The sequence below is a fragment of the Sapajus apella genome, unplaced genomic scaffold (genome assembly GCF_009761245.1).
Source record: "Sapajus apella isolate SASKATOON/1434 unplaced genomic scaffold, GSC_monkey_1.0 scaffold12, whole genome shotgun sequence".
In the NCBI taxonomy this organism is placed as follows: domain Eukaryota; kingdom Metazoa; phylum Chordata; class Mammalia; order Primates; family Cebidae; genus Sapajus; species Sapajus apella.
This window is the reverse complement of record NW_022436952.1, coordinates 35,960,044-35,986,626: the sequence shown is the minus strand read 5'-3', so window position 1 is coordinate 35,986,626 and position 26,583 is coordinate 35,960,044. Positions and strand designations below refer to the sequence as shown.

At 47.0% G+C, this 26,583-nt stretch overlaps 1 protein-coding gene, 1 long non-coding RNA gene and 2 other non-coding genes across 6 annotated transcripts in view; 1 reads left to right on the top strand and 3 right to left on the bottom strand.

The window, feature by feature from the left end:
- Positions 1-2,255: 2,255 nt before the first annotated feature.
- LOC116553452 lies at positions 2,256-15,475 on the bottom strand. Its single transcript, XR_004269754.1, has 3 exons — positions 15,465-15,475; positions 11,679-11,683; positions 2,256-2,338 (listed from the first exon to the last, which is right to left on the bottom strand). It is a non-coding gene; the product is annotated as an uncharacterized LOC116553452 (long non-coding RNA).
- Positions 14,812-14,952, bottom strand: LOC116553613. The gene has a single exon (XR_004269835.1). It is a non-coding gene; the product is annotated as a U4 spliceosomal RNA (small nuclear RNA).
- Positions 15,476-17,005: 1,530 nt separating the features above from the next.
- On the top strand, positions 17,006-17,193 carry LOC116553593. Its single transcript, XR_004269827.1, has one exon. It is a non-coding gene; the product is annotated as a U2 spliceosomal RNA (small nuclear RNA).
- A 4,918-nt stretch (positions 17,194-22,111) lies between these two features.
- COPRS (coordinator of PRMT5 and differentiation stimulator) overlaps positions 22,112-26,583 on the bottom strand; it is an 8,755-nt gene continuing 4,283 nt past the window's right edge. For 2 of the 3 annotated variants that reach the window (XM_032280957.1, XM_032280958.1), the window contains exons 3-4: positions 23,326-23,544; positions 22,112-22,534 (exon numbers count right to left, since the gene is read on the bottom strand). In XM_032280957.1, the coding sequence (XP_032136848.1) occupies positions 22,365-22,534; positions 23,326-23,544 (389 nt within the window). In that variant the 3' untranslated portion in view covers positions 22,112-22,364. The remainder of the gene's footprint in view (positions 22,535-23,325; positions 23,545-26,583) is intronic. The other variant, XM_032280956.1, reaches the window with a different exon arrangement.

Genomic DNA, 26,583 nt, shown 5'->3' with positions numbered 1-26,583 from the left:
CATGGTGGCGCGTGCCTGTAATCCCAGCTACTTGGGAGGCTGAGGCAGGTGGATCACAGGTCAGGTATTCGAGACCAGCCTGGCCAATATGGCGAAAACCCGTCTCTACTAAAAATACAAAGATTAGCCAGGCACAGTGGCAGCCACCTGTAGTCCCAGCTACTCTGGAGGCTGAGGCAGGAGAATTGCTTGAACCCACGAGGTGGAGGTTACAGTGAGCTGAGATTGTGCCACTGCACTCCAGCCTGGGTGACAGAGTAAAACTCTGTCTCAAAAAAAAAAAAAAAAAGAAAGAAAGTACATTTTAGAGTTGCTGAATTTGAGCTATTTTTTGTGTTTTTGTTTTGTTTTGTTTTGTTTTGTTTTTTTTGAGACAGTGTCTCACTCTGTCACCCAGGCTGGAATTCAGTAGTGCGATCTTGGCTCACTGCAACCTCCCTCCCCCGGGTTCAAGTGATTCTCCTGCCTCAGCCTCCCAAGTATCTAGGATTATAGGCCCCTGACACCACGCCTGGCTAATTTTTGTATTTTTAGTAAAGATGGGGTTTCACCATCTTGGCCAGGCTGGTCTTGAACTCCTGATCTCATGATCTACCCACTTCGGTCTCCCAAAGTGCTGGGATTACAGGTGTGAGCCACTGCTCAGCCAAATTTAAGCTATTAAACATTCAAGGGGAAATGCCAAGTCAGCAGGTAGATATATGGATTGACTGGGCACAGTGGCATATGCCTATAATCCCAGCACTTTGGGAGGCCAAGACAGGAGGATTATTAGAGCTCAGGAGTTCAAGACCAGCGTGGGCCACAAGGCAAAACCCTGTGTCTACAAAAAAAAAATACAGAAATTAACAGGGCGTGATGACATGAGTCTGTAGTCCCAGCTACTCAGAAGGCTGAGGTGAGAGGATCGCTTGAGCCTGAGAGGTCAAGGCTTCAGTGAGCTGTGATCATCCCACTGCCCTCCAACCTGGGTGACACACTGAAACCCAGTCTCAAAAAAATAGATAGACAGATAGATAGAGAGAGAGGTATAGATATGGAATTAAGGGGAGAATTCCAGGCTATAGATAGAAATTTGGGAGATATCAGCATACATATGGTAGTCGAAGCCATGAGGCTGCATGAGCTCGCCAGCAGAGTGAATACAGAGAAGAGAATTAAAGGCTGAGTCCTGAAGCACAACCAACAGTCTGAGGTCAGAGAGAAGAGAAACCAGAATCCAGGGGTGAAGAGGGGCAGTCACTGTGGTTAAATGAAAAACAAGAGTTTGAGGCCCTGGAAGCCACACTGAGGGAACTGAGACAAGGAGGGGGTATCCAAGGCTGTTGGGTGAGCACAAGCTAAGAACCTAGGCTCAGCACTTTGGGAGGCTGAGGCAGGTACATCATCTGAGGTCAGGAGTTCAAGACCAATCTGGCCAACATGGTGAAACGCTGTTTCTACTAAAAAAAAAAAAAAAAAAAATACAAAAATTAGCCAACCATGGTGGAGCACACCTGTGGTCCTGGCTGCTCAGGAGGTTGAGGCAGGAGAATCGCTTGGAACTGGGAGTCCAGTGAGCCCAGGAGCCCAGATGGTGCCACTGCACTCCAGCCTGGGCAACAGAGCGAGACTCCATCTAAAAAAAGAGAAAAAAGAAAAGAAAGAAAAGAACCTAGGCTTTATCTCTAAATCAGGACTGAGCATCTTACTTAGCACATAGTAATAGACATCAAGTATCCAGTCGTGCCGTGAGAAAAGCAGAGGAAATCCCAATAGTGGACTATCCTAAAAAATACTTAACTAGCACTCCTTGAAACTCTCGAGGTGGTGGTCCACACAAGACGGTGACTGAGCACTGATCACTGGCAAGAAGGCAGGCTTGGTGGAATGGCAGAGTTGAGAGTTTGCCTCAAGTAAACTACCGACCATCAGATTTTTTTTTTAGATGGAGTGTCTCATTTAGATGTAGACCCTCAGAGGGTACGGTGAGCGGTGCTTCCTCAAGCGTTACTCTCCACACTTTGTGCCTGCTACGACAGGCCTTTCCAAAAAGACTTTCTTTTTTTCTTTCTTTTTTGAGACAGAGTCTAGCTCTGTTGCCCAGGCTGGAGTGCAGTGGTGTGATCTCGGCTCACTGCAAACTCCGCCTCCTGGGTTTAAGCGATTCTCCTGCCTCAACCTCCCAAGTAGCTGGGACTACAGGCACATGCCACCACGCCTGGCTAATTTTTTGTATTTTTAGTAGAGACAGTGTTTCACCGTATTAGCCAGGACGGTCTCGATCTCCTGATCTTGTGATCCGCCCTCCTCAGCCTCCCAAAGTGCTGGGCTTACGGGCGTCAGCCACCGCCCCCGGCTGCCCATACACTTACTATGGGAGTGAAAACTGGCTCAATCTTAAGAGAACCCTTTGGCAGTAGCTACTAAAGCTGAACATGTTTATAATCTATGACCCAGCAACTCCCTTCCTAGGTATATATCTAATAGCAATCTGTACTTATGTTCACCAGAAGACATGAACAAAGACATTTGTAGCATTCTTCATGATAATCGCAAACTGGAAATAACCCACCAAAAATAGATTAGTAAATGGTAATCTATTCACATAATGACCTATTAGCCTGCAATGAAAGTGAGAAAACTACTGCTACCTACAATAACGTGGATGAATCGCACATTAGAGGGTGTAACATTGACGCGGGGAGAAAAGGGGCAGGTTAATGGATACAAACATACAGTTAAGTAAAAAGTGTAAGTTCTATCGTTCAACAGCGAAGTAGAGTGACTATAGTTAACAACTATCTATAGCTAACAACTATCTGTTTTTTTTTTTCTTTGAGACAGGGTCTTGCTCTGTCACCCAGGCTGGAGTACTGTGGCAGGATCACAGCTCACTGCAGCCTCAACCTCCAAAGTGTGAGCAATACTCCCACCTCAGTCTCCTGAGTAATGGGAACTACAGGCATGCACCACCACACCCAGCTACTTTTTTTTGTAGAGGTGAGTTTTTGCCATGTTGCCTCGGCTGGCCTCGAACTCCTGACCTTGTGATCTCATATTAGGGAGTATAATATTGTCCTCTCTTCTAGCTACTTTGAAATACACAATAGAGGCCAGGTATGGTGGCTCACACCTGTAATCCCAGCATTTTGGGAGGCCGAGGCAGATGGATCACTTAAGCTCAGGAGTTTGAGACCAGCCTGGGCATCATGGCAAAAACCCATCTCTACAAAAAATAAAAATAAATGAATAACAAAACAAAATGCAGTATAGCCGTGTGATGGAATATTATTCAGCCATTAAAAAAGAATGAAATATTGAAGCTGGGTATGGTAGTTCACACCCGTAATCCCAACACTTTGGGAGGCCAAGGCAGGCGGATCACCTGAGATCAGGAGTTCAAGAGCAGCCTGGCCAACATGATGAAACCCCATCTCTACTAAAAATACAAAAAAAAAAAAAAATTAGCCAGGCATGGTGGCAGGCACCTTTAATCCCAGCTACTTGGGGAAGCTGAGGCAAGAGAATTGCTTGAACCCAGGAGGCGGAGGCTACAGTGAGCCAAGATTGCGCCACCACACTCCATCTAGCCTGGGCAATGGACCAAGACTCCATCTCAAAAAATAATAATAATAATAATGAAGTATTGATGCATGCTACAACATGAATGAACCTTGAAAATATTATGGGGAGTGAAAGGAGCCAGACACAAAAGATGATTCTTTTTATATGAAATACCCAGAATCGGCAGGTCCACAGATAAAAAGCAGTTGAGTGGTTGCCAGGGCTGAGGCCGATGGGGAACGGAGCACGACTGCTAATGGATATGGGCTTCCCTTTTGAAGCGATGAAAATGTTCTGCCACTGTGGAGCAGTAACGGGTGTGCTACACTGTGAATGTACTACATGCCGCTGAGTTGTGCGTTTTAAAACGGTTAAAATGGTAACTGTTATGTGTATTTTAAATAAAGTAAGATAAAATGAACAAATCAGGATAATGTAATAAATCAGGATAGTTCTTACCTTGGAGTATAAAGAGGTGTAAGTGACGGGAGGGGCTGGATTTCTGGGGAACCGGTAATATTTTTTTAATCTGGGTGGGCCTGACATGGGCACATTCATTTTGTAAGGATTCATTGAGCTGTAAGAGACAATGAGTAGAGACAATTCTTTCAAGGGGATTTGCTGCAGAGTGGAGCTGAGAACGTGGGCAGTAGCTAGAGGGAGAGTGGAATCAAAGGAGAGAGGGTGGTTGGTTGGTTGGTTGGTTTGTTGTTTGTTTGTTTGAGACAGAGCCTCGCTCTGTCACCCAGGCTGGAGTGCAGTGGTGTGATCTTGGCTTACTGCAACCTCCACCCTCTGGGTTCAAGCCATTCTCCTGCCTCAGCCTCCCGAGTAGCTTGGATTAGACAGGCACCTTGCCACCACACCCAGCTAATTTTTGTATTTTTAGTAGAGACGGGGTTTCACTATGTTGGCCAGGCTGATCTCAAACTCCTGACCTTATGATCCACCCACCTTGGCCTCCCAAAGTGCTGGGATTATAGGCGTGAGCCATTGTGGCCGGCCAGGAGGGTGGTTTTAAGATGGAAGAAGTAATAGTGTTTTTGTAAATGTGAGAGTAATCTAGCAGAGAGGGGGAAATGGATGGCGTGGGAAGGACGGGAGAATCACCTGAGTGGTCCTTGAGCAAGGGAGAGGGCATGAGACGTCACGCCTGAGTGGGGAGATCCTCGGCTGGCATGGAGAGAACAAGCAGGAGGCGGAGGCACAGGGCTGCCGTGCTGGTGGGTGGGTAGAACAGTGGGCATTTGTGGCAGCTCACTTCTGGTTTGTTGCCAGAATTATTCCCCCCAGTTTACCAACGCAAAATCTCAGACTCAGGGAGAAAAGGGGTTTGCTCACAGTCACACAACTGAAGCCAGAAGTGGAGCTGAGGTCTCCCTGACTCCAGGCGTACTGCACCAAGCTGTCCGAGTGCCTAGAGTTCAGCCCCACCACGGAACACGGCACTTTCTATTGCTTGCCCTAAAACAACTTCTCAAACTTTCAGAAGAGCCTCTCTTTATATAGATTATACACACATACACACACTATATATATATAGGCTGGGCTGCTGTATTTGGCTACTATACATACACACACACACACACACACACACACACACACACACACACACGATAAGGATTCCGGAATTGGATGAGTCTGGCCTGCCTTGTGGATATGCTATACCATAGAAAAGGATTTAATCATGCTCCCTGCTCGGCCTCCATCTTTCCCGGCTGGAGAATTCTAATTGTGGAGCTTGCCCTCATGGTAAAAGCCCTTCATCACTCCATTGTCTGGCCCTTTTCCAGTCCATTACATCTTTCTTGGAATGCAGAAGCCATAACAGAAACCACAGCGGCTTCCATTTTGAAGAGCCTTTTGCAGGGACAAGGGCCCATTTATATATTCAAACTGATGGTCAGCAAAGCTGTGGCCTGCCCAAGGTCACACAGAGTGTCCACAATAGAGCCCAACCAAGAAGAATTCCAATCACCACACGCCACTGCCTGCAAGCAGGACTCCAGAGGGGCGCTGTGTTTCAGTAGAGCTCATTCACAGCCAGTGATGGGGCGTGGCAGATTGTGTCAAAGTGGCTTCAAGCATTAAGGAGGATTTGTTGTTAACTAACTCGATGCCCTGAAGCAGGCAGTCTTCTGGATTGGTTGACAGGGGCTCAACAGTGTCATCACAGTCCCAATTTTGTCCTGTCTTGCCATCTACAAAGGCTGTAGTAGGTTGGATGGCACTCTTACACGGTTTGGCTGTGTCCCCACCCAAATCTCATCTTGAATTGTAAATCCCATAATCCCCACATGCCATGAAAGGGACCCGGTGGGAGGTGATATAATCATGGGGGCAGCAGTTACCCTCACGCTGTTCTCATGATAGTGAGTTCTCACAAGATCTGATGATGGTCTTATAAAGGCCTTTTCCCCCGTTTTGCTCGGCACTTCTCCTTCCTGCCACCATGTGGAGGAGTGTTTGCTTTCCCTTCCACCATGACTGTAAGTTTCCTGAGGCCTCCCCAGCCCTGCAGAACAGTGAATCAATTAAACCTCTTTCCCTTATAAACTATCCAGTCTCTGACAGTTCTTTTTAGCAGTGTGAGAACGGACTAATACAATACCCTTGCAAAATTATGTTTTCTTCCTAACCCCTGGAACCTGTGAATGTGACCTGATTTGGAAAAATGGTCTTTCCAGATATAATTAAGAGTCTTAAGATGAGATCATCCTGGATTACCCAAGTGGTCCCTAAATCCAGTGACAAGTATCCTTATAAGAGATAGAGGAGAAGAGGGGGAGAACACCACGGAAATATGAAGCAGTGATTGGAAGCAGCCATAAGCCAAGGAGGCCAGCAGCCATCAGGCACTGGAAGAGGCAAGAAACAAACTCCCCTAGAACCTCTGGAGGGAGCACAGCCCTGCCAATACTCTGATTTCAGATTTTTCCCCTTCAGAACCATGGGAGAATACATTTCTGTTGTTTTAAGCCATTAAATTTGTGGGAATTTGTTATGGCAGACCTAGGAAATGAACACAGAAGACAAGGACTCAATTATGAGAATTAGCTGAGTCCTGAACCCTATGCCCTGCCTCTATGTGCGGGGGGTGGGGGGGGGGCGTGCAGGGGAATTAGTTTTCTCCAAAGCTCATGGACTGCATGGGAAAGGTATGGTCACCAAGAGAAGGGGAATGGATATGGGGGAGGCAAGCAGAGTGTCCACTCCAGGCACCCTGTGCAAGAAAAGTGCCATTCCCTGAGCATCTGCTCTGAGAGAGAGGAGAGCATAGGAAAGACAGTACCCTAGAGGCAAGACCTGCACGAGGTCAAGGCTCAGGGCTACACCATCCTGAGGGTGGGGGCGGGTCTTCCAAACCCTGAGAATGCAGGAACATGGAGTGCCATCCTCTTGAAAGAGTGGATATGAAAGTGCATATAAATTATAAAGATCATTCACATTTAAGAGGTTACTCCAGCTGGGTGTGGTGGCTCATGCCTGTAATCCCAGCACTTTGGGAGGCCAAGCCGGGCGGATCACCTGAGGTCAGGAGTTCGAGACCAGCCTGACCAACATGGAGAAACCCCGTCTCTACTAGAATACAAAAAAATTAGCCAGGTGTGGTGGCAGATGCCTGTGATCCCAGCTACTTGGGAAGCTGAGGCAGGAAAATCACTTGAACCCAGGAAGCAGAGGTTGCAGTGAGCCAAGATTGTGCCACTGTACTCCAGCCTGGGCAACAGGAGTGAAACTCCATCTCAAAAAACAAACAAACAGGCCGGGCGCTGTGGCTCACGCCTGTAATCCTAGCACTTTGGGAGGCCGAGGTGGGTGGATCACCTGAGGTCAGGAGTTCAAGACCAGCCTGGCCATCATGGTGAAACCCCATCTTAAAAGATAAAAATAAAATAAAATAATAAAAAACAAACAAACAAAAAAAGCTTATTCCATCCACCTGGTTGCCCAACCCAGGACCTCAAGGTCATCCCAAATTCTTCTCTCTCCCTCACCCTCCCCTCACAGGCAATCTATCCCCACTCTTGTCAGCTCTGCCTTCTATAAATAGTTCCAGTCTGTCCACCTCCTTCCATCTCCATAGCCATTACCCTAGTCGAGGTCACCATCCTCTCGCTAGACTACAGCCCCCAGCCTGGCCTCCCTACGTTCAATATCAGCCTTTTCCTGCCACTCCCCACCAGAAACTGGAAGAATCTTCCAAAAATGAAAATCTGCCCATGTCACATGCCTGTTAAAAACCTTTCAAGCCCCTCAGCATGACTTCCAAGGCCCCGTGATTACCAGACGTCATCGCTCACCCCCTCCCTTGCCAGCTCCTCCAGACACTTCAAGTCCTCTCACTCCTGGGATCTTTGCACACACAGCTCTCTCTGCCTAGATGACCCCCTCACCATTATGTGCCTAGCAAGTCCTAAGGAATTCAGCTGAGGCCGATGCAGTGGCTCAAGCCTGTAATCCCAGCACTTTGGGAGGCTGAGGCAGGCAGATTACTTGAGGTCAGGAGTTTGAGACCAGCCTGGCCAACATGGTGAAACCCTGTCTCTACTAAAGCTACAAAAATTAGCCAAGCATGGTGGCAGAAGCCTGTCATCCCAGCTACTCGGGAGGCTGAGGCAGGAGAATTGCTTGAACCCAGGAGGTGGAGGTTGCAGTGAGCTGAGGTCATGTCACTGTACTCCAGCCTAGGCAACAGAGTAAGACTCCATATCAAATTAAAAAAAAAAAAAAAGAATTCAGCTGAGAGGCCATTTCCTTTGAGGGGTCTCCTTTATCCCCCACCCCTTCTGGGATCCCCCCATGCCCCAGGCTTACCCTTTCCATAGCTCATGGATGGATGGTGTTGTAATGACCTATCCGTGTGCCATCGCCTCCGCCTCCACTCTGAGCTCTGTGAAAGCAGGAACTACGGCTTCTACCTCTTCCTCCTGAGTACACAGCATGTGCAGGTGCTGAGAAAAACGTTAATGAATAAAGATCACACCTACACTAGACTCCCTTTTCTGAAACTAAGTTCATCCTAGACCCTTGCTGAATCGAAATGTTTCCCACCTCAGTACAGCCAGCATACAAGGCTGAAAACGTGGAGTCAGATGACTTGGGTCACATCCTATCTTTGTGACCTTTGGTCAGTTATTTCACCTCCCTGAGCCTCGATTTCTCTTTTTGAAGTGGGAATTATCAACCCGACTTCATAAGAACAATCACCTGGCAGGTGGGACGCAGCCCAACGCCGTCCACCTTCCTTCCCATGTGCACACACTTTGGCTGATGTCAGCAAGCACTTGTAAAGCGCTAACCACGTGCGGATTCAGGGAGGTGCTGGGAGTAATGATGATGACCCTGACCCTAGATTTCACAATAACCACTTCTGAGAAAACTCAGCTGTAAATCCGGAGTAAATCCTGAGGATTCACAGGTGGGTTTGCCAATCAGCAGGACGCCAACTAATAGGAAGGTAACGATGAGTCAGCCTCAGCCTCTCCTCCGAAGCCCTTGGATGTCCCGGAGACGGCGGAGTCAGTGGGTCTTTACTGCCACCTGGTGGACAAATAGGATAAGGCCACAGGCAGCAGCCCAGAGAAATTCAGGCGCCTGCCTGGAGCTGCCAAATGCACGGCTTTAACTTAATCTGCCACATTTGTTCAACAGCTAATGAGAGGGTGTCAGAGGGGATCGCTTTTGAAATCAAGACTACCTCATCAGAAAAAAAAAAAAAAAAGAAAAGAAAACCAACTGCACCTTGCAAAGATTACAACGTGGAGCGTGCCTCCAGGGGAAACTTCTCTTCCTGACTCAAAGGCTGGAAGGACTGGAAAACCCTGTGAGGTGGGAGGAATATTTTCTTTTAAAACCATATTGGTGCTTTACTCCATGGGCCATCACAAAGGGCAAATCCTGGTGACATTCTCCAAACCTTGGTGCGCAGGAACCCAACAGAACTGTCAGCCCATAAACAAGGCGGGATCTAGCTCAGTCCTGGAAAACCGCCCGAAGCAGGGAGGCCCTTCTTTCCAAAGGCCTTGGCTTTGCAGCCAGACTTGCTAAGTCAACAAAGTGGGAGCCAGCCCTGCCTCCTGCCTTCCTGTTCCACCCTCCAACTTCTCTTCCCTCCACCTGGTGGTTCTTCTTGGCCTGCACGTACACACACACACACACACACACACACACTCCTCCATTTCAGTCATTTGGGTGGAAAATCTGTTCTAGGAAAACTGGGAGGCAGAATCCAGATGGGCCACCACCAGGGTTATTTTTTCTCTTTCTCCATATTCCAACCATCCTGTGAAAAGTTGGGCCCAAGAATGCAAACTCCGGAAAACCCAGGGCAGTGCAGCGCCAAGATATTTACTTAGCCCATGAGTTTACTTCCATCTCCCGAGGAGGCAGTCTCAGATTTCCTCAGGGCAGCAGCGTGTTGCTGAATCCAGCCAGTTGCTTCTGGACACAGCATGGTGTCTGCAGCCTCTACACAGTCTGCTTCTGAGAAAGCAAAGAAAGCCTCTCTGGAGGCCGGGCACAGTGGCTCACACCTGTAATCCCAGCACTTTGGGAGGCTGAGGTGGGCGGATCACGAGGTCAGGAGATCGAGACCATCCTGGCTAACACAGTGAAACACCATCTCTACTAGAAATACAAAAAATTAGCCAGGTATGGGGGCACGTGCCTGTGGTCCCAGCTACTCGGGAGGCTGAGGCAGGAGAATCACTTGACCAGGAGGCGGAGTTTGCAGTGAACCGAGATCACACCACTGCACTCCAGCCTGAACGAGCTAGACTCTGTCTCAAAAAAGACAGAAAGAAAAAAAGAAAGGCTTTCTGGAAAGGCCTGTCGTAGCAGGCACAAAGTGTGGAGAGTAACGCTTGAGGAAGCACCGCTCACCGTACCCTCTGGAGGTCTCATGACCACCAACCCCACTGGAAACACGGCACCAAGCTCAGTTAGGGGCAGGATGAAGGGTTGTGTTGCCCTAGAATTTCCCAAAAGGAAAAAAGCCATCAAATATACATAAAACAGGTGCCTCACGCCTATAATCCCAGCACTTTGTGAGGCCAAGGTGGGTGGATCACCTAAGGCCAGATGTTCAAGACCAGCCTGGCCAACATGGCAAAACCCAGTCTCTACTAAAAATACAAAAATTGGCTTGGAGCAGTGGCTCACACCTGTAATCCCAGCACTTTGGGAGGCCGAGGCGGCAGATCGCCTGAGTTCAGGAGTTCAAGACCAGCCTAGCCAATATGGTGAAAGTCTGTCTCTACTAAAAATACAAAAATTAGCAGGGCATGCTGGTGGGCACCTGTTATCCCAGCTACTTGGGAGGCTGAGGCAAGAGAATTGCTTGAACCCAGGAGGTAGAGGCTGCAATGAGCTGAGAGATTGTGCCACTGCACCCCAGCCTGGGTGACAGAGCAAGACTCCGACTCAAAAATAAATAAGTAAAATAAAAAATAAAGACCCAACACGGTGGCTCACGCCTGTAATCCCAGCACTTTGGGAGGCTGAGGCTGCTGGATCACTTGAGGTCAGGAGTTCGAGACCAGCCTGGCCAACATGGTAAAACCCCATCTCTACTAAAAATACAAAAAATTAGCCAGGCGTGGTGGCAGGCACCCATAGTCCCAGCTACTCAGGAGGCTGAGGCAGGAGAATCACTTGAACCCAATAGGCAGATGTTGCAGTGAGCTGAGGTCGCACCACTACACTCCAGCCTGGGCAGCAGAGTGAGACTCTGTATCAAAAATTTAAAAATAAATAAATAAAAATACAAAAATTAGCCAGGCATGGTGGCAGGTGCCTGTAGTCCCAACTACTCAGGAGACCTAGGCAGGAGAATTGCTTGAACCCAGGAGGCAGAGATTGCATTGAGCTGAGATCACAGCACTGCACTCCAGCCTGGGCAACAGAGCAAGACTCTGTCTCAAAAAAAAAAAGAAAAAAAAGCCATAAAACTACATATAAAAATTGTGAACAGTGCAACTCTGTTGGTTCCACTACAGTACAAAAATTGAAAGCTTTTCATCAAGATAGAAAACAAAAACAAAGAAAAATTATTAGCATTCTGGTATTGATCAAACAATGATGATACTTCAAATACATCATCTCAGCCTAGCTGATGATGCCCCCAGGACCCCAGCTGTAACACTCATGTCCCGGCTTCTGCAACCTGGCATCTCTTGCATCCTGGGGATTCACAAGGAACAACTCTGTCCTCCTAACTATCCTAATTTCTGACCCTGGGCTTCCATCCAGGCCTTCTGGGCTCTCCTCACTTACTTGGAGTTGTGCCGGGGAGGTACTCGGGGGTGGGCATCAGGTCATCCGCCAACCATCTTCAGAGGTCTTCCCTGGGCCCTTCCGGTCCCTCAGTTTCTCAGGCCTCGGGTTTTTTTGTTTTTTTTTTTTAAGCAGAGTCTCGCTCTGTTGCCCAGGCTGGAATGCGGTGGTGCAATCTCAGCTCACTGCAACCTCCGCCTCCCGAGTTCAAGCAATTCTCCTGCCTCAGCCTCCTGAGTAGCTAGGATTACAGGCACCCACCAGCATGCCAAGCTAATTTTTATATTTTTAGTAGAGACAGGGGTTTCACCATGCTGGCCAGGCTGGTCTTGAACTCCTGACCTCAAGTGATCTGTCTGCCTCAGCCTCCCAAAGTGCTGGGATTACAGGCGTGAGCCACTGTCCCCAGCCAAGGCCCGGGGGCATCTTTTGCAAGACAGTCCCGACTGCCTACAAGCACTAACATCTATCACTCTCTGAGGACCTGGCTCCCCCGGGACACTCCAAGAAGGAGGGCTTCTGTTCCATCTGCCCTTAGCATTGCCCGATCTTCTCTCTTCTGTCTTCTCTACCATATCTCATAACCCAAGATATGTTTTTTGGGTTTTTTTTTTTTTTTTTTTTTTTGCAGCGGGGGGAGCTGAAGAAAACTATTTCTTTCCAAATTTCTTCAAGATGCAGTCTGTTAGCCCAAAACCCCTTTGCCTCCTTACCAAAAAACAAATACGTAAATCCATTTTGTAAAACAAAAGCCAGAAAGATTTCTTAGCTGCTTTCAACTCTGCCGCATGCCTCCACTCAGGCAATGACAGAGAGCCAACTGCCTGTTTGCATGGAGAAGGGAATGAAGGAGAGAAAACAAATACACATCCCAGATGATAACCCAGACGCTTGACCCACACGCATTTCCTCTCCCATCACTCAAGATTTTGGCGGTGGTCAGTCGTGGTTTCTTTCTTGATAAACGATATTGTTTGAAAGAAAAGTTAGAATAAAAGTTACTCTTGCCGGGCGCGGTGGCTCACGCCTGTAATCCCAGCACTTTGGGAGGCCGAGGCAGGTGGATCACGAGGTCAAGAGATCGAGACCATCCTGGTCAACATGGTGAAACCCCGTCTCTACTAAAACTACAAAAAATTAGCTGGGCATGGTGGCGCGTGCCTGTAATTCCAGCTACTCAGGAGGCTGGGGCTGGAGAACTGCCTGAACCCAGGAGGCGGAGGTTGTAGTGAGCCAAGATCGCGCCATTGCACTCCAGCCTGAGTAACAAGAGCGAAACTCCGCCGCAAAAAAAGAAAAAAAAAAAGTTACTCTTTTGTTCCTCCTAGCAGGCTCCTAGTACCTATATTTCTCAACCGCCTCTGGCGACCTTTGATCTTCTCCCCATTCCTTCCCTTTCTCTCCCATCGCTGTCTCTTCTCAGGCAGACATTCTGAGAGGAGCTGGCCAGAAGTCACCATTGCCCCAGTCAAGAGAAGAAATGGGCCTGGCATGGTGGTTCACTCCCGTAATCCCAGCACCCGAGGCGGATGGACCACCTGATGTCAGGAGTTCGAGACCAGCCTGGCCAACATGTGAAACCCTGTCTCTACTAAAAATACAAAAAATTAGCCAGGCATAGTGGCAAACACTTGTAATCCCACCTACTTGGGAGGTGGGATGATAGTAAGTAATTTACTGAGAATCACTTGAACCCTGGAGGTGGAGGTTGCAGTGAGCCGATATCAGGTCACTGCACACCAGCCTGAGTGACAGAGCAAGACTCTGTCTCAAAAAACAGAGAAGAAATGATGGCTCAGGTGGCCACACACATCCCCATGTTTCAGACCACAACATCCCTGTCCCCACTCCCAATCATGACATCGTGTGAACACTTCCTTATTTCCACATCCCAAAATACCCCTTTTAGCCTTCATCTTACTTGGCCTCTCTCTATCAAAGATGGCCACTCCCGCTTCCTTAAAAATCTTACTCTTATTAGATTTGGCTTGAAAGGCACCTCCACCCACCTGGTCTTCCTCCTCCTCTGCTGCCACAGCCTGCCTTTGTGGCCAGATCCTTCCACCTACCCATTCACTGCCATTGCTCCCCAAGGTTCTGTCCTCATCCCCCTTCTCTCACCGCGTGTGCCCACTGAACACCCTCAACCTCTCTCAATACCGTAACGCCTACTGAGACCTCAACAATTCCCAAATTCACACCACCAGCATCTCTCTGTCTTTCTGACTCTACACACATATATGCAACTGCCTGTTGGCTGTTTAGCCTGGAAAACAAAAAGCCAAGGAGAGGATAAGATGGATAATTTTCAATATTTGAAAGAGTGTCAGGACCACAGAGCAGACAGGCCCAAATGGGTAGATTTCAGCTCAGCACACTAAAGACTTTTCTTTTTTGAGACGGAGTCTTGCTCTGTCGCCTAGGCTGGAGTGCAGTGGCACGATCTCTGCCTCCCAGGTTCAAGCGATTCTCATGTCTCAGCCTTCCGAGCACCTGGGATTACAGGTGCACATCACCATGCCCAACTAATTTTTGTATTTTTAGCAGAGATGGGGTTTTGCCGTGTTGGCCAGGCTGTTTCTGAACTCCTGACCTCAGGTGATCCATCCGCCTCAGCCTCCCAAAGTGCTGGGATTACAGGCATGAGCCGCCACGCCCAGCCTCCACTGAAGACTTTTCTAACAAACAGAACTAGCCAGCAACACAGGGGCTCCTTCTGAGGCAGTGAGATCCCTGCAACTAGAAGTAGGCATGGCAGATTTCTGCAGATGGCACAAGGCCAAACTAAACATCTATGTTTTCCCCCATTCTCAGATTGAGACTTCCTCAGCTCAGTAGAGATTCAGATAATTGAAAGGTTTTTTTTCATTTTATTGAGTACCTAAAATTACAATTCTTCAATACAGGACACTGGTTAGAAATCATTGTGATATTTCCTTTTTATTTGATTTTTTAAATAATCATGATTTATTCATCTTTTTTTTTCAGTCTCTGTAGAGATTGTCAAAAATTGCCAATGCTGAATATATTTCAAGTCGTCATGGTGGAGTATTGGGAAAAGTTTTCAATTAGCAGTAATCGCACCTTGGTTAAACCTCATTGGCTATGATACTGCCATTGCGCAAAGCTGATTTATTTATCAAATACTTTGTTTTTTGGGTTTTTTGTTTTGTTTTGTTTTGAGATGGGCTCTCATTCTGTCACCCAGACTGGAGTCCGGTGGCACGACCACGGGTCACTGCAACCTCTGCCTCCTGGGCGCAAGCAATCCTTCCTCCCACCTCAGCCTCCCAAGTAGCTGGGACTAGAGGCATGTGCCACCATGCCCAGCTGATTTTTTTTTTTTTTTTTTTTTTTGTATTTTTGGTGGAGATAGGGTTTCACCATGTTACCCAGGCTGGTCTCAAACTCTCGGGCTCAGGAGATCCACCTGCCCTGGTCTCCCAAAATGCTGGGATTACAGGCGTGAGCCACCAAACCCAGCCATACTTTGCATTACAAACTCATTTGTCTTATATATACACTCTAGTTTTTACAGAACAAAATCTATGTGGTCACTGATTGAAGGCTTTCAGATTAAAGCACAGTTGCAAACACACCAACTGCTTCTGGACATTTCTCTCCATTCTATTCCCAAACACTGTTTTTAAAAATAGTAAGGTAACAGATAAGGAATTCTAATTAAATCCAAATCCGATTTAACACAAAGAGTTTTTTTTTTTTTTTGAGACAAAGTTTTGCTCTTCTTGCCCAGACTGGAGTGCAATGGCACAATCTCAGCTCACCACAACCTCCGCCTCCTAGGTTCAAGCAATTCCCCTGCCTCAGCCTCCCAAATAGCTGGGATTAGAGGCCTGTGCCACCACGTCCAGTTAATTTTATATTTTTAGTAGAGATGGAGTTTCTCTGTGTTGGTCAGGGTCAGGCTGGTCTCAAATTCCCGACCTCAAGTGATCTGTCCATCTTGGCCTCCCAAAGTGCTGAGATTACAGGCATGAGCCACCACCCCAGGCCAACACAAAGACTTTTTAAAGGTTCTTAAATATCTTGTTCTCTTTTTTTGAGATAGAGCCTCACTCTGTCGACAGGCTGGAGGGCAGTGGTGCGATCTCAGCTCACTGCAACCTCTGTTTCCCAGCTTCAAGCGATTCTCCTGCTTCAGCCTCCCAAATAGCTGGGACTACAGGTACGAGCCACCACACCCAGCTAATTTTTGCATTTTTAGTAGAGACAGGGTTTCACCATGTTGACCAGGATGATCTTGATTTCCTGACCACGGGATCTACCCACCTTGGCCTCCCAAAGTGCTGGGATTACAGGCATGAGCCACTGCACCTGGCCCCTTTTTTCATCACCAACCTGGGATGTTATCAGGCAACCCTGAATATAGTCAAGGCAAATACTGCACCATTACTGAAGGCAAATGAATTTGTGGCAATATTTACTGAACATTTTCATGCTGGGCCCCATGCTATGAAACACCAATGTTGAGTAAGTCATAGTCCTGTCCTCAAAGAGCTCTTGGCCTAAAGAGGGAGGCAGACCCATGAGCCAGTGATCACAGTAGAGTAAGATAACCATTGTGTTGTTTGTCAGCAAGAACAGGGAAACCTAGACAGAGGACACTTACGAATAAGGTCTTGGCTGGGCGTGGTGGCTCACTCCTGTAATCCCAGCACCTTGGGAAGTCGAGGCGGGCAGATTACCTGAAGTGAGGAGTTCCAGACCAGCCTGACCAACATAGGGAAACCCTATCTCTACTAAAAATACAAAAATTAGCCAGACGTGGTGAGCGCCTGTAATCCCAGCTACGTGGGAGGCTGAGGCAGGAGAATCGCTGGAACCCCGGAGGCGGAGGTTGTGGTGAGCCAAGATCGCGCCACTGCACTCCTGCCTGGGCAACAAGAGCGAAAGTCCATCTCAAAAAAAAAAAAAAAATTCAAAAATGAGCCAGGTGTGGTGGCACATGCCTGTAACCCCAACTACTTAGGAGGCTAAGGCAGGATAATCGCTTGAACCCGGGAGGCGGAGGTTGCAGTGAGCCGCCAAGGTAATATCACTGCACTCCAGCCTAGGAGACAGAGCAAGATCCTGTCTCAGACAAAAAAAAAAAAAAAAGAATAAGGCCTTGTTTAATTAAATACCTAACCACAGAGAGGTGAGGAATAAAAGACTGCACATTATCGCTTCTCAGCCTTTTGGCCAAGATCAAGTGTAGTATCTGTTCTTATCAGTTTAATATCTAATATCTCTATCTGAGGACAATATATTAAACGGATTTTTGGAGCAGGGAGATGGAATAGGAGCTTGCTCTGTCCAATCCATGGATCAAACTCGTATTGCAGCACTTTTAGGAATGGTGCAACCCCTCAGGGGACAAAAAAAAAAAAGACGACATATTGGGTGCAGTGTACACTGCTCAGTGATGGGTGCACCAGAATCTCAGAAATCACCACTAAAGAGCTATGTAACCAAAAACCACCTCTCCCCCAAACACTATTGAAATTTTTAAAAATCATACCTAATTGCAAAATCTTTTTTTGTTGTTTTTTTTTTGAGATGGGGTCTCGCCCTGTCATTCAGGCTTGAATGCAGTGGTGCAATCTCAACTCACTGCAACCTCCGCCTCTGGGTTCAGACAATTCTTCTGCCTCAGCCTTTTAAGTAGTGGGATTACAGGTGCGCGCCACCACACACACCTATTTTTTTCCTATATTTTTAGTAGAGACGGGGTTTTACCATGTTGGCCAGGCTGGTCTCGAACTCCCAACCTCATGATCTGCCTAGCTCAGCCTCTCAAAGTGTTGGGATTACAGGCATGAGCCACTGTGCCCGACCTGCAAAATTTTAAGATAACAAAAAGGTAAAAGCAAAATTGTCACAATTTCATCATCAAATCAAATTTTTCCACCCATCCATCTTAACTTCCAATCTTTATACGTATACATGCAATTAATTCATATATGCAATATTATGAGAATAGTTTGAGAGTCACCTTTTCATGTCTTATATCATTAGTATTTTTCCATTTCACTACTTTTTTTTCTTACTCCCACCTCATCCCCTTGAGATAACCAATACTCTACATTTCTCTCTTGGTTGAATCACCCAATGGTAGAGCACCAGAACAATATTCAAATTAGAACAATTGGGCCAGGCGTGGTGGCTCGTGCCTGTAATCCCAGCAATTTGGAAGGCTGAGGTGGGCGGATCGATTCAGGTAAAGAGTTTAAGACCATCTTGGGCAATATAGTGAAACCCTGTCCCTACTAAAAATACAAAAAAAAAAAAAATTAGCTGGGCATGGTGGTGTGCACCTGTAGTCCCAACTACTCAGGAAGCTAAGGCAGGAGGACTGCTTGAACCCAGGAGGTGGAGGTTGCAGTGAGCCAAGATGGTGCCACTGCACTCTAGTCTGGGTGACAGAGTGAGAGTCTATCTAAAAAAAAAAAAAAGAACAATTGGTTAGTTCCTCTCCTTTTCTTGTTCTCCTGACATACTCAAATTTCAGCCATAAAAACCATTTTAATGTTTGTCTTTTTTTTTAAAGATGGGGTTTCCCCATGTTGGTAAGACTGGTCTCTAACTCCCGACCTAAGGTGATTCACCCGCCTCGGCCTCCCAAAGTGCTGGAATTACAGGCGTGAGCCACCACATCCAGCCTTAATGTCCTTTTTAAGATAATTTTTTGTTGACTCACGCCTGTAATCCCAGCACTTTGGGAGGCCAAGGCAGGTGGATCACTCGAGGTCAGGAGTTTGAGATCAGCCTGGCCAATGTGGCAAAACCCCGTCTCCACTGAAATTACAAAAATTAACCAGGCATGGTGATACACACCTGTAATTCCAGCCACTCAGGAGGCTGAGGCAGAAAAATAGCTTGAACCCGGGAGGCAGAGGCTGCAGTGAGCCAAGATTGCACCACTGCACTTCAGCCTGGGTGACAGAACGAGACTACGTCTTTAAAAAAAAAAAATTCTACCTTCTTACTCCAGTAAGCCCTATTTCCCTCCTACCCACCCTGACAGAAACTACCAGAAGGAGGAACAGCAAAGATTAACCTTCAAAAAGCAAAACAGGCCAGGCGTGGTGGCTCACGCCTGCAATCCCAGCACTTTGGGAGGCCAAGATGGGAGGATCAAGAGGTCAGGAGTTTGAGACCAGACTGACCAGCATGGTGAAACCCCGTCTCTAGTAAAAATACAAAAATTAGCCAGGTGTAGTGGCACACGCCTGTAATCCCAGCTATTAGAGGGACTGAGGCAGGAGAATTGCTTGAACCCGAGAAGCGGAGGCTGTAGTGAGCCAAGATCACACCACTGTGCTCCAGCCTGGGCAATAAGAGGGAAACTTCCTCAAAAAAGGTAAATAAATAAAAAAATAAAAAGCAAAACAGAGTCCTAGGTTCACAACTCTTCCACGGATCACAGCAGTTAACACCGTGTGAATTTTCTTTGCTTAGCTACTCATGCTCATATGCTTTTCATACTCTTCTTTTCTTCTCTCGCTCCCGCCCACCTATATATGTAATACCCCAACTCACAACTTCCGCCTTTACTCACGGTTTCAGTCGTCTCACAACTCCTGCTCACACGTGGACCAACACTACCTTTCAGCACCACCTTTCCATTTCAGCAGTTCTGCCATCCTCCTCAAGCCCCTAATATCTCTTGGCTCCATTTCTCCAGTTTACCTTTTCATGCCAGACATACTCATGGTCTCATCATCAATGACCTTGAGAGGAGGAGGAAAGAGGGGTATGGTGGTATGATCTACAACGGCCCTTTTAGCAAAGACAGTGGAAGGGACATTTTTCCCTCCCCAGGACAGCTTTGGCCATGACTCCCCTCATCGCCAAAGCCACTGCCTTCCCTCACAAGGTTCTGCCTTGTTCATACCCCTTGCAGGACCTTTGAAAAACAGTTTAAGGAGGCTAGGTGCAGTGGTTCACGTCTGTAATGCCAGCACTTTGGGAGGCCCAGGTGGGCAGATCACAAGGTCAGGAGTTCAAGACCAGCCTGGCCAACATGGTAAAACCCCATCTCTACTAAAAATACAAAAAAATTAGCCGGGTGTGGTGGCAGGTGCCTGTAATCCCAGTCATTTGGGAGGCTGAGGCAGGAAAATCACTTGAACCTGGGAGGAGGTTGCAGTGAGCTGAGATTGCACCTTTGCACTCCAGCCTGGGCAACAGAGTGAGACTCTATCTCAAAAAAAAGAAAAGAAAGAAAGAAAAACAGTTTAAATGGTTAAATGCTCAATTAACTGCTATGGAGTATACTAAAATTTCATATCTGAAAGCTTTTCTTGAGTCAGCTTCAATAAGGAGGCAGGAAGATATGGAACAATTCCTGAGCCCGTCAGACACAAAAGTGACTTATTCTAGTGTATCCCAGACCTGCCAGGGTGTGGCCCAGACCGTGCTGCTATCTTCGCACACATGCAGGGTCAAGAATGGACCTCAGAGTCACATGTGCATCTAGGTCCTATTTCTGCTGCTCACTGTGTGATCTTTTTTTTTTTTTTTGAGACAGAGTCTTGTTCTGTCGCCCCTGCTGGAGTGCAGTGGATGATCTCAGGTTGAAGCGATTCTCCTGCCTCAGCCTCTTAAGTAGCTGGGACTACAGGCACATGCCACCACATCCGGCTAATTTTTGGTAGTTTTAGTAGAGACAAGTTTTCACTATGTTGGCCAGGATGGTCTCAATCTCCTGACCTCTGGTGATCCACCTGCCTCAGCCTCCCAATGTGCTGGGATTACAGGTGTGAGCCACCACACCCAGCCTGGTCAAAACATTTGAGTCTTCATTCCCATCTCTAAAATGAGGTAAATTTTTAAGAGGGACAGCATGTAAGTAATTGTGAAACTCCATCTCTACTAAAAATACAAAAGTTAGCTGGGTGTAGTGGCACACGCCTTTAGTCCCAGCTATTGGGGAGGCTGAGGCAGAATTGCTTGAACCCGGGAGGTGGAGGTTGCAGTGAGCAAAGATCGCACCACTGCACTCCAGCCTGGGCGACAGACCAAGACTTCGTCTCAAAAAAAAAAAAAAAGATTAAATGAAAAACTGAGTTTCATGTCAACTAAGGATTATGCAACCGCTGGTTTAACTAATTTCCCATTTAGTTTATCGGCCTAGGGAAAGCCTGTTAACTAAGTATATATTCCATTTTCTATGAACAGGAAAATAAACCAGCTACAAAATCACCAATGTCTCCTAGATTCCAATCCTTGATCAACAGTGCTAGATCTACAGAAGCAAAACTAAAATTTTTTCTTTCACAGAGTAGTTTTAAGCATCCAAACATTTGAATTCTTAAAATGCCATTCAGGGCATACCTGTAATCCCAGCACTTTGGAAGGCTGAGACCATCCTGGCTAATATGGTGAAACCCCGTCTCTACTAAAAATACAAAAAATGAGCCAGGCCTGGTGGCACGAGTCTGTAGTCCCAGCTACTTGGGAGGCTTAGGCAAGAGAATCCCTTGAATTGAGGAGGCAGAGGTTGCAGTGAGCCCAGATCACACCACTGCACTCCAGCCTGGGCAAGATCCGAGACTCCATCTCAAAAAAAAAAAAAATGTCATTCAGGGACTTTAAGTGAAGGAGTGAAGGCCGGGTAAGGTGGCTCACACCTGTAATCCTAGCATTTCAGGAAGCCAAGGCAGTTGGATCACCTGAGGTCAGGAGTTCGACATCAACACAGCCAACATGACAAAACCCAGTCTCCACTAAAAATACAAAAATTAGGCAGGCATGGTGGTGGACACCTGTAATCCCAGCTACTCGGGAGGCGAGGCAGGAGAATTGCTTGAACCCGGGAGAGGCAGAGGGTGCAGTGAGCCAAGACTGCACCACTACTCCAGGCTGGGCAACAGAGCAAGACAGAAGGGAGGAAGAAAGAAAGGGAGGGAGGGAGGGATGGAGGGACTACTCAGGAGTATCTAATTAAAAGGGAAAAAAGCAGTCCAGGCTCCGCAGCTCACACCTGTAATCACCGCACTTTAGGAGGGCAAGGTGGGTGGATCACTTTAGGCCAGGAGCTCGAGACCAGCCTGGCCAACATGGTAAAACCCTGTCTCTACTAAAAATACAAAAGATTACCCGGGCATGGTGGCGCATACCTATAGTCCCACCTACTCAGGAGGCTAAGGTACAAGAATTGCTTAAACCTAGGAAGTAGAGGTGGCAGTGAGCCAAGATTGTGCTACTGCACTCCAGCCTGGGCGACACAGTGAGACTGTCTCCATAAATAAATAAATGGGAAAAATGCAGACGAAGCATACTGGTTTTTTTTTTTTAACATTTATTTACAAAGAACACAACTCCTCTGACACAAACACACACACATTCCAAGGAGGAGCCCAGTAAGAACAACAACAGACCAAGGACAACAATGGGGCCTTATTGAACACTGGTCTGTGTACCCCAGACTAGGGATCGCCGTGAACATTTTCTCAGATACAGCTTTTCACCTCCGAGACAGGAAAAGAGATCCTGACATGGAGCCCCACCCACCTACAAGGCAGAAAGCTCCACACTCAATCTTCGGCATCGTCAAACTGTCCTGTTTCAAAGACCATCTTGGAATAATGGGGTATCAGTGGAGGCGGATGGTGCCAGCTGGGGTCATAGATCATGTCTCCTTGTGGGGCACAGCACACCCAAGGTTTGAGCTCTTGAGAAATGCTCTCCTGGATGTCTTCAGCATCTGCAGGCAGTTTTAAAAGACAGATTAAGGGAAGGAAGGTAAAAACAGACAGCCAAAACCTTGGACTTAATTTTGTTTAAAAACACACAGAGCCCTCCTTTCCTGAAGAATTGTAAATGCGTTCATTCTGAATAGCTGAGAAGTTGTGCTTCTCAGACAAGTGTTCTTAGCAGTGGAGAGGAAGCAAACTGGATAACACAGCACTTCTTTCTGCAGCTGCTCAAGTCATAGCAGAGATTTTTGGAGCGAGTAACAGTTCTGAAGTTAAAACAGCAATACATGGCTGGGCGCGGTAGCTCATGCCTGTAATCCCAGCACTTTGGGAGGCTGAGGCAGGCGATCACAAGGCCAGGAGATTGAGACCATCCTGGCTAACACGGTGAAACCCCATCTCCACTAAAAATACAAAAAGTTAGCCGGGCATGGTGGCACACACCTGTAGTCCCAGCTACTCGGGAGGCTGAAGCAGGAGAATCACTTAAACCTGGGATGCAGAGGTTGCAGTGACCTGAGATCACGCCACTGCACTCTGGCCTGGGCAACAGAACGAGACACCGTCTCAAAAAAAAAAAAAAAGAAAACGGCGATACATCACAGAGTCAAATGCAAAATTTGCATATATGTTTGTTTTCAATACAAAAGAGAAGATGTCACAGAAATTGCAGACCTGTAACAGATACCAGCCTAAGCTCATAGATATGGATCCCTGTTCCAAACCGTCTGCCTTCAGGGCTAGTCTGATAGGTGTGTCTGAGAAGACCAGTTCAGGACCCCAGAGACTCCACACCTACCATATGGATTCCCTTGATCTGCTTTCAACTCCAAGTCCCAGTCCTCATGAAAAAGACCACCAGGCTGTTCCTTGGGTGGACAGTTTGTCCCTCCTGACAGCTCCCAGGTATTCAGTTCTCCATCAGAGTCCTCCTCATCCACAGCAAAGCCTTCCTCTTCAGAATGGGTGCCCTCACCCTGGGCAGGACTGTCATTAGGGACGCTCTGTGCTCCGCGGGCTAAGAAATCAACAAAGAGAAGATAGCCTTAGTGACAAACCAAAGAGGACCTGCTGTGTGCTCAGTAAATTTTTGGCAAACTTACTAAGAAGGTAGCAAACAAGTGTACAGAGTGTTCTTTAGTCACATGAGCACCTTTTGTTTGGTTGGTTTAATTCTTTAGAATGCAAGAGGAATGAGCACTTTTTAAAAAAATATTGTTCTGGGTTGGGCACAGTGGCTCATGCCTGTGATACCAGCACTTTGGGAGGCCAAGGCAGGCGAATCGCCTGAGGTCAGGAGTTTGAGACCAGACTGGCCAACACAGTAAAACGCCATCTCTACTAAAGATACAAAAATTAGCTGGACATGGTGGCGGGAGCCTGTAATCCTAGCTACTTAGGAGGCTGAGGCAGGAGAATCGCTTGAACCCAGGAGGCAAAGGTTGCAGTGAGCCGAGGTCGCACCATGGCACTCCAGCCTGGTGACAGAGAGAGATTCTGTTCCTCCCCGACCCCCAAAAAAAATGCTGTTCTGTGTATGTTTTTAGAAGAGCTGACAATTTATTTTCAATAAGATGTTTTGTCTTATACAAGGCCATTAATTGTCAAGTCCTTTAATTTACAAAGAAAGCCAGGGACAGTTTACATTTTCAGGTGGTTTGCATGTCATTGGGGCAAAGGGCCTCTGATAAATAACACACTTTCAAAATACAAGCTTGACTTGAGCTTTTGTTCTTTTATTCTTCCCTTCTGCTTCAAAGAGCATGTTAGAGGTGAGCACAGGGACAAAGGGGAGCAGGGGCACTGCAGACAGAAGACCAGAGCCCATCTAGTCACAATGGCAGTACCTAGTGGCTCCTTCTGACATCAGGCAGGCCAGAGGGTACATTTTCAAAAGGCCTCATAAAAATGGAAGAAAGACTGGGAAAAGATAATGGATTTCTAAGCACTTAGTGCTATGGTGATGCCAGGTCCCTGGAGAGAAGGCAATCAGCCTAAAACAGCCATGCTCTTAATACTAAAACAACAGTAACTGTGATAAGCAATAAAGTGATAATTCAGAGCATGGGGGCTGGAGACAGACTTCCTGGTTTCAAATCCCTGTTTTGTCAATTACTAAACATGTGACTGGGCCAGGTGCAGTGGCTCACACCTGTAAACCCAGCACTTTGGGAGGCTGAGGTGAGTGGATTGCTTGAGCTCAGGAGTTCAAGACCAGCCTGAACAACACGGCAAAACCCTGTCTCTACAAAAAATTCAAAAAAATTAGCTGGGTGTGGTGGCACGCACCTGTAATCCCAGCTACTCAGGAGGCTGAGTGGGAGGATCACTTAGCCTTGGGAGGCAGAGGCTGCAGTGAGCCAAGATTGTGCCATTGTACTCCAGCCTGGATGACAGTGAGATCCTGTCTCAGAAAAAAAAAAAATGTGTGACTCAGCTGAAATTTACTTAACTATTCCATAACATAAATATAGAATTACCATATGACCCAGCAATCCCAGTCTCAACATATACCCCAAGGAACTGAAAACAGGTGCTCAAATAAAACAAGCATACTCACAGCGGCACTATTTACAATCACCAAAAAGTAACGACAACACAAAAGTCCATCAATGGATGAACGGACAAACAAAATGTGATATATCCAAACAGCGGAATGATTCAGCCATAAAAAGGAATGCAGTGCTGATAATGCACCTTCAAAATACACTAAGTGAAAGAAGCCACACACAAAAGGACATATGATTATGATTCCATTTACAGGCAACTCACATTTGCCTATCCAGAATAGATAAATCCACAGAGACAGAAAGCAAATTAGTGGTTGCCAGGAGCTCAGGGAAGGAAGAAATGACTACTTGGTGAGCACGGGGTTTCCTTTTAGGGTGATGAAGATTCTGGAACTAGACAGTGGTGATGGTTGCACAACACTGCCATTGTGCTAAAAGGCCACTGAATTATATGCTGTAAAATGGTTAAATGGTAAACGTATGTTATGTATCTTTTACCACGATTTTTTTTTTTTTTTTTTGACACGCAGTCTTGCTCTGTCGCCCAGGCTGGAGTGCGATGGCAAGATCTCCGCTCATTGCAATCTCCACCTCCCAAGTAGCTGGAACTACAGGTGCCTGCCACCATGTCCAGCTAATTTTTTGTATTTCAGTAGAGATAGGGTTTTACCATGTTGGCCAGGATAGTCTCGATCTCTTGACCTCATGACCTGGCCTTCCCAAGTGCTGGGATTGCAGGCATAAGCCACCATTCTGGTTGTTGTGAGAGTTACTTTAAAAGAAAAAAAGGGCCGGGTGCAGTGGCTCACACCTGTAATCCCAACACTTTGGGAGGCCGAGGTGGGAGGATCACCTGAGGTCAGGATTTTGAGAGCAGCCTGGCCAACATGGTGAAACTCCCTCTCCACTAAAAATACAAAAATTAGCCAGGTGCCGTGGTACACACCTATAATCACAGGTACTCAGGAGGCTGAGGCACGAGAATCACTTGAACCCAAGAGACAGAGGTTGCAGTGAGCCGAGATCACACCACTGCACTCCAGCTTGGATGACAGAGTAAGACTCCATCTCAAAAAAAAAGAAAAACAAAAGTAGGGGGTGTCGGGTGTTCACGCTTGTAATCCTAATTTCCCTTTGGGAGGCTGAGGCAGAAGGATCACGTGAGATCAGGAGTTCGAAACCAGCCTCGCCAACATGGTGAAATCCCATTTCTACTAAAAATACAAAAATTAGCCGGGTATGGTGGCACATGCCTGTAATCCCAGCTACTTGGTAGGCTGAGGTAGGAGAATGCTTGAACCCAGGAGGTGGAGGTTGCAGTGAGTCGAGATCGCACCACTGCACTCCAGCCTGGGCAACAAGAGCAAAACTCCATACAAAAAAAAAAAAAAGAAAGAAAGAAAAGAAAGAACACCGGGCACAGTGGCTCACGCCTGTAATCCTACCACTTTGGGAGGCTGAGGCGGGCAGATCACCTGAGGTCAGGAGTTCAAGACCAGCCTGACCAATATGGTGAAATCCTGTCTTTTACAAAAAAAAAAAAAAAA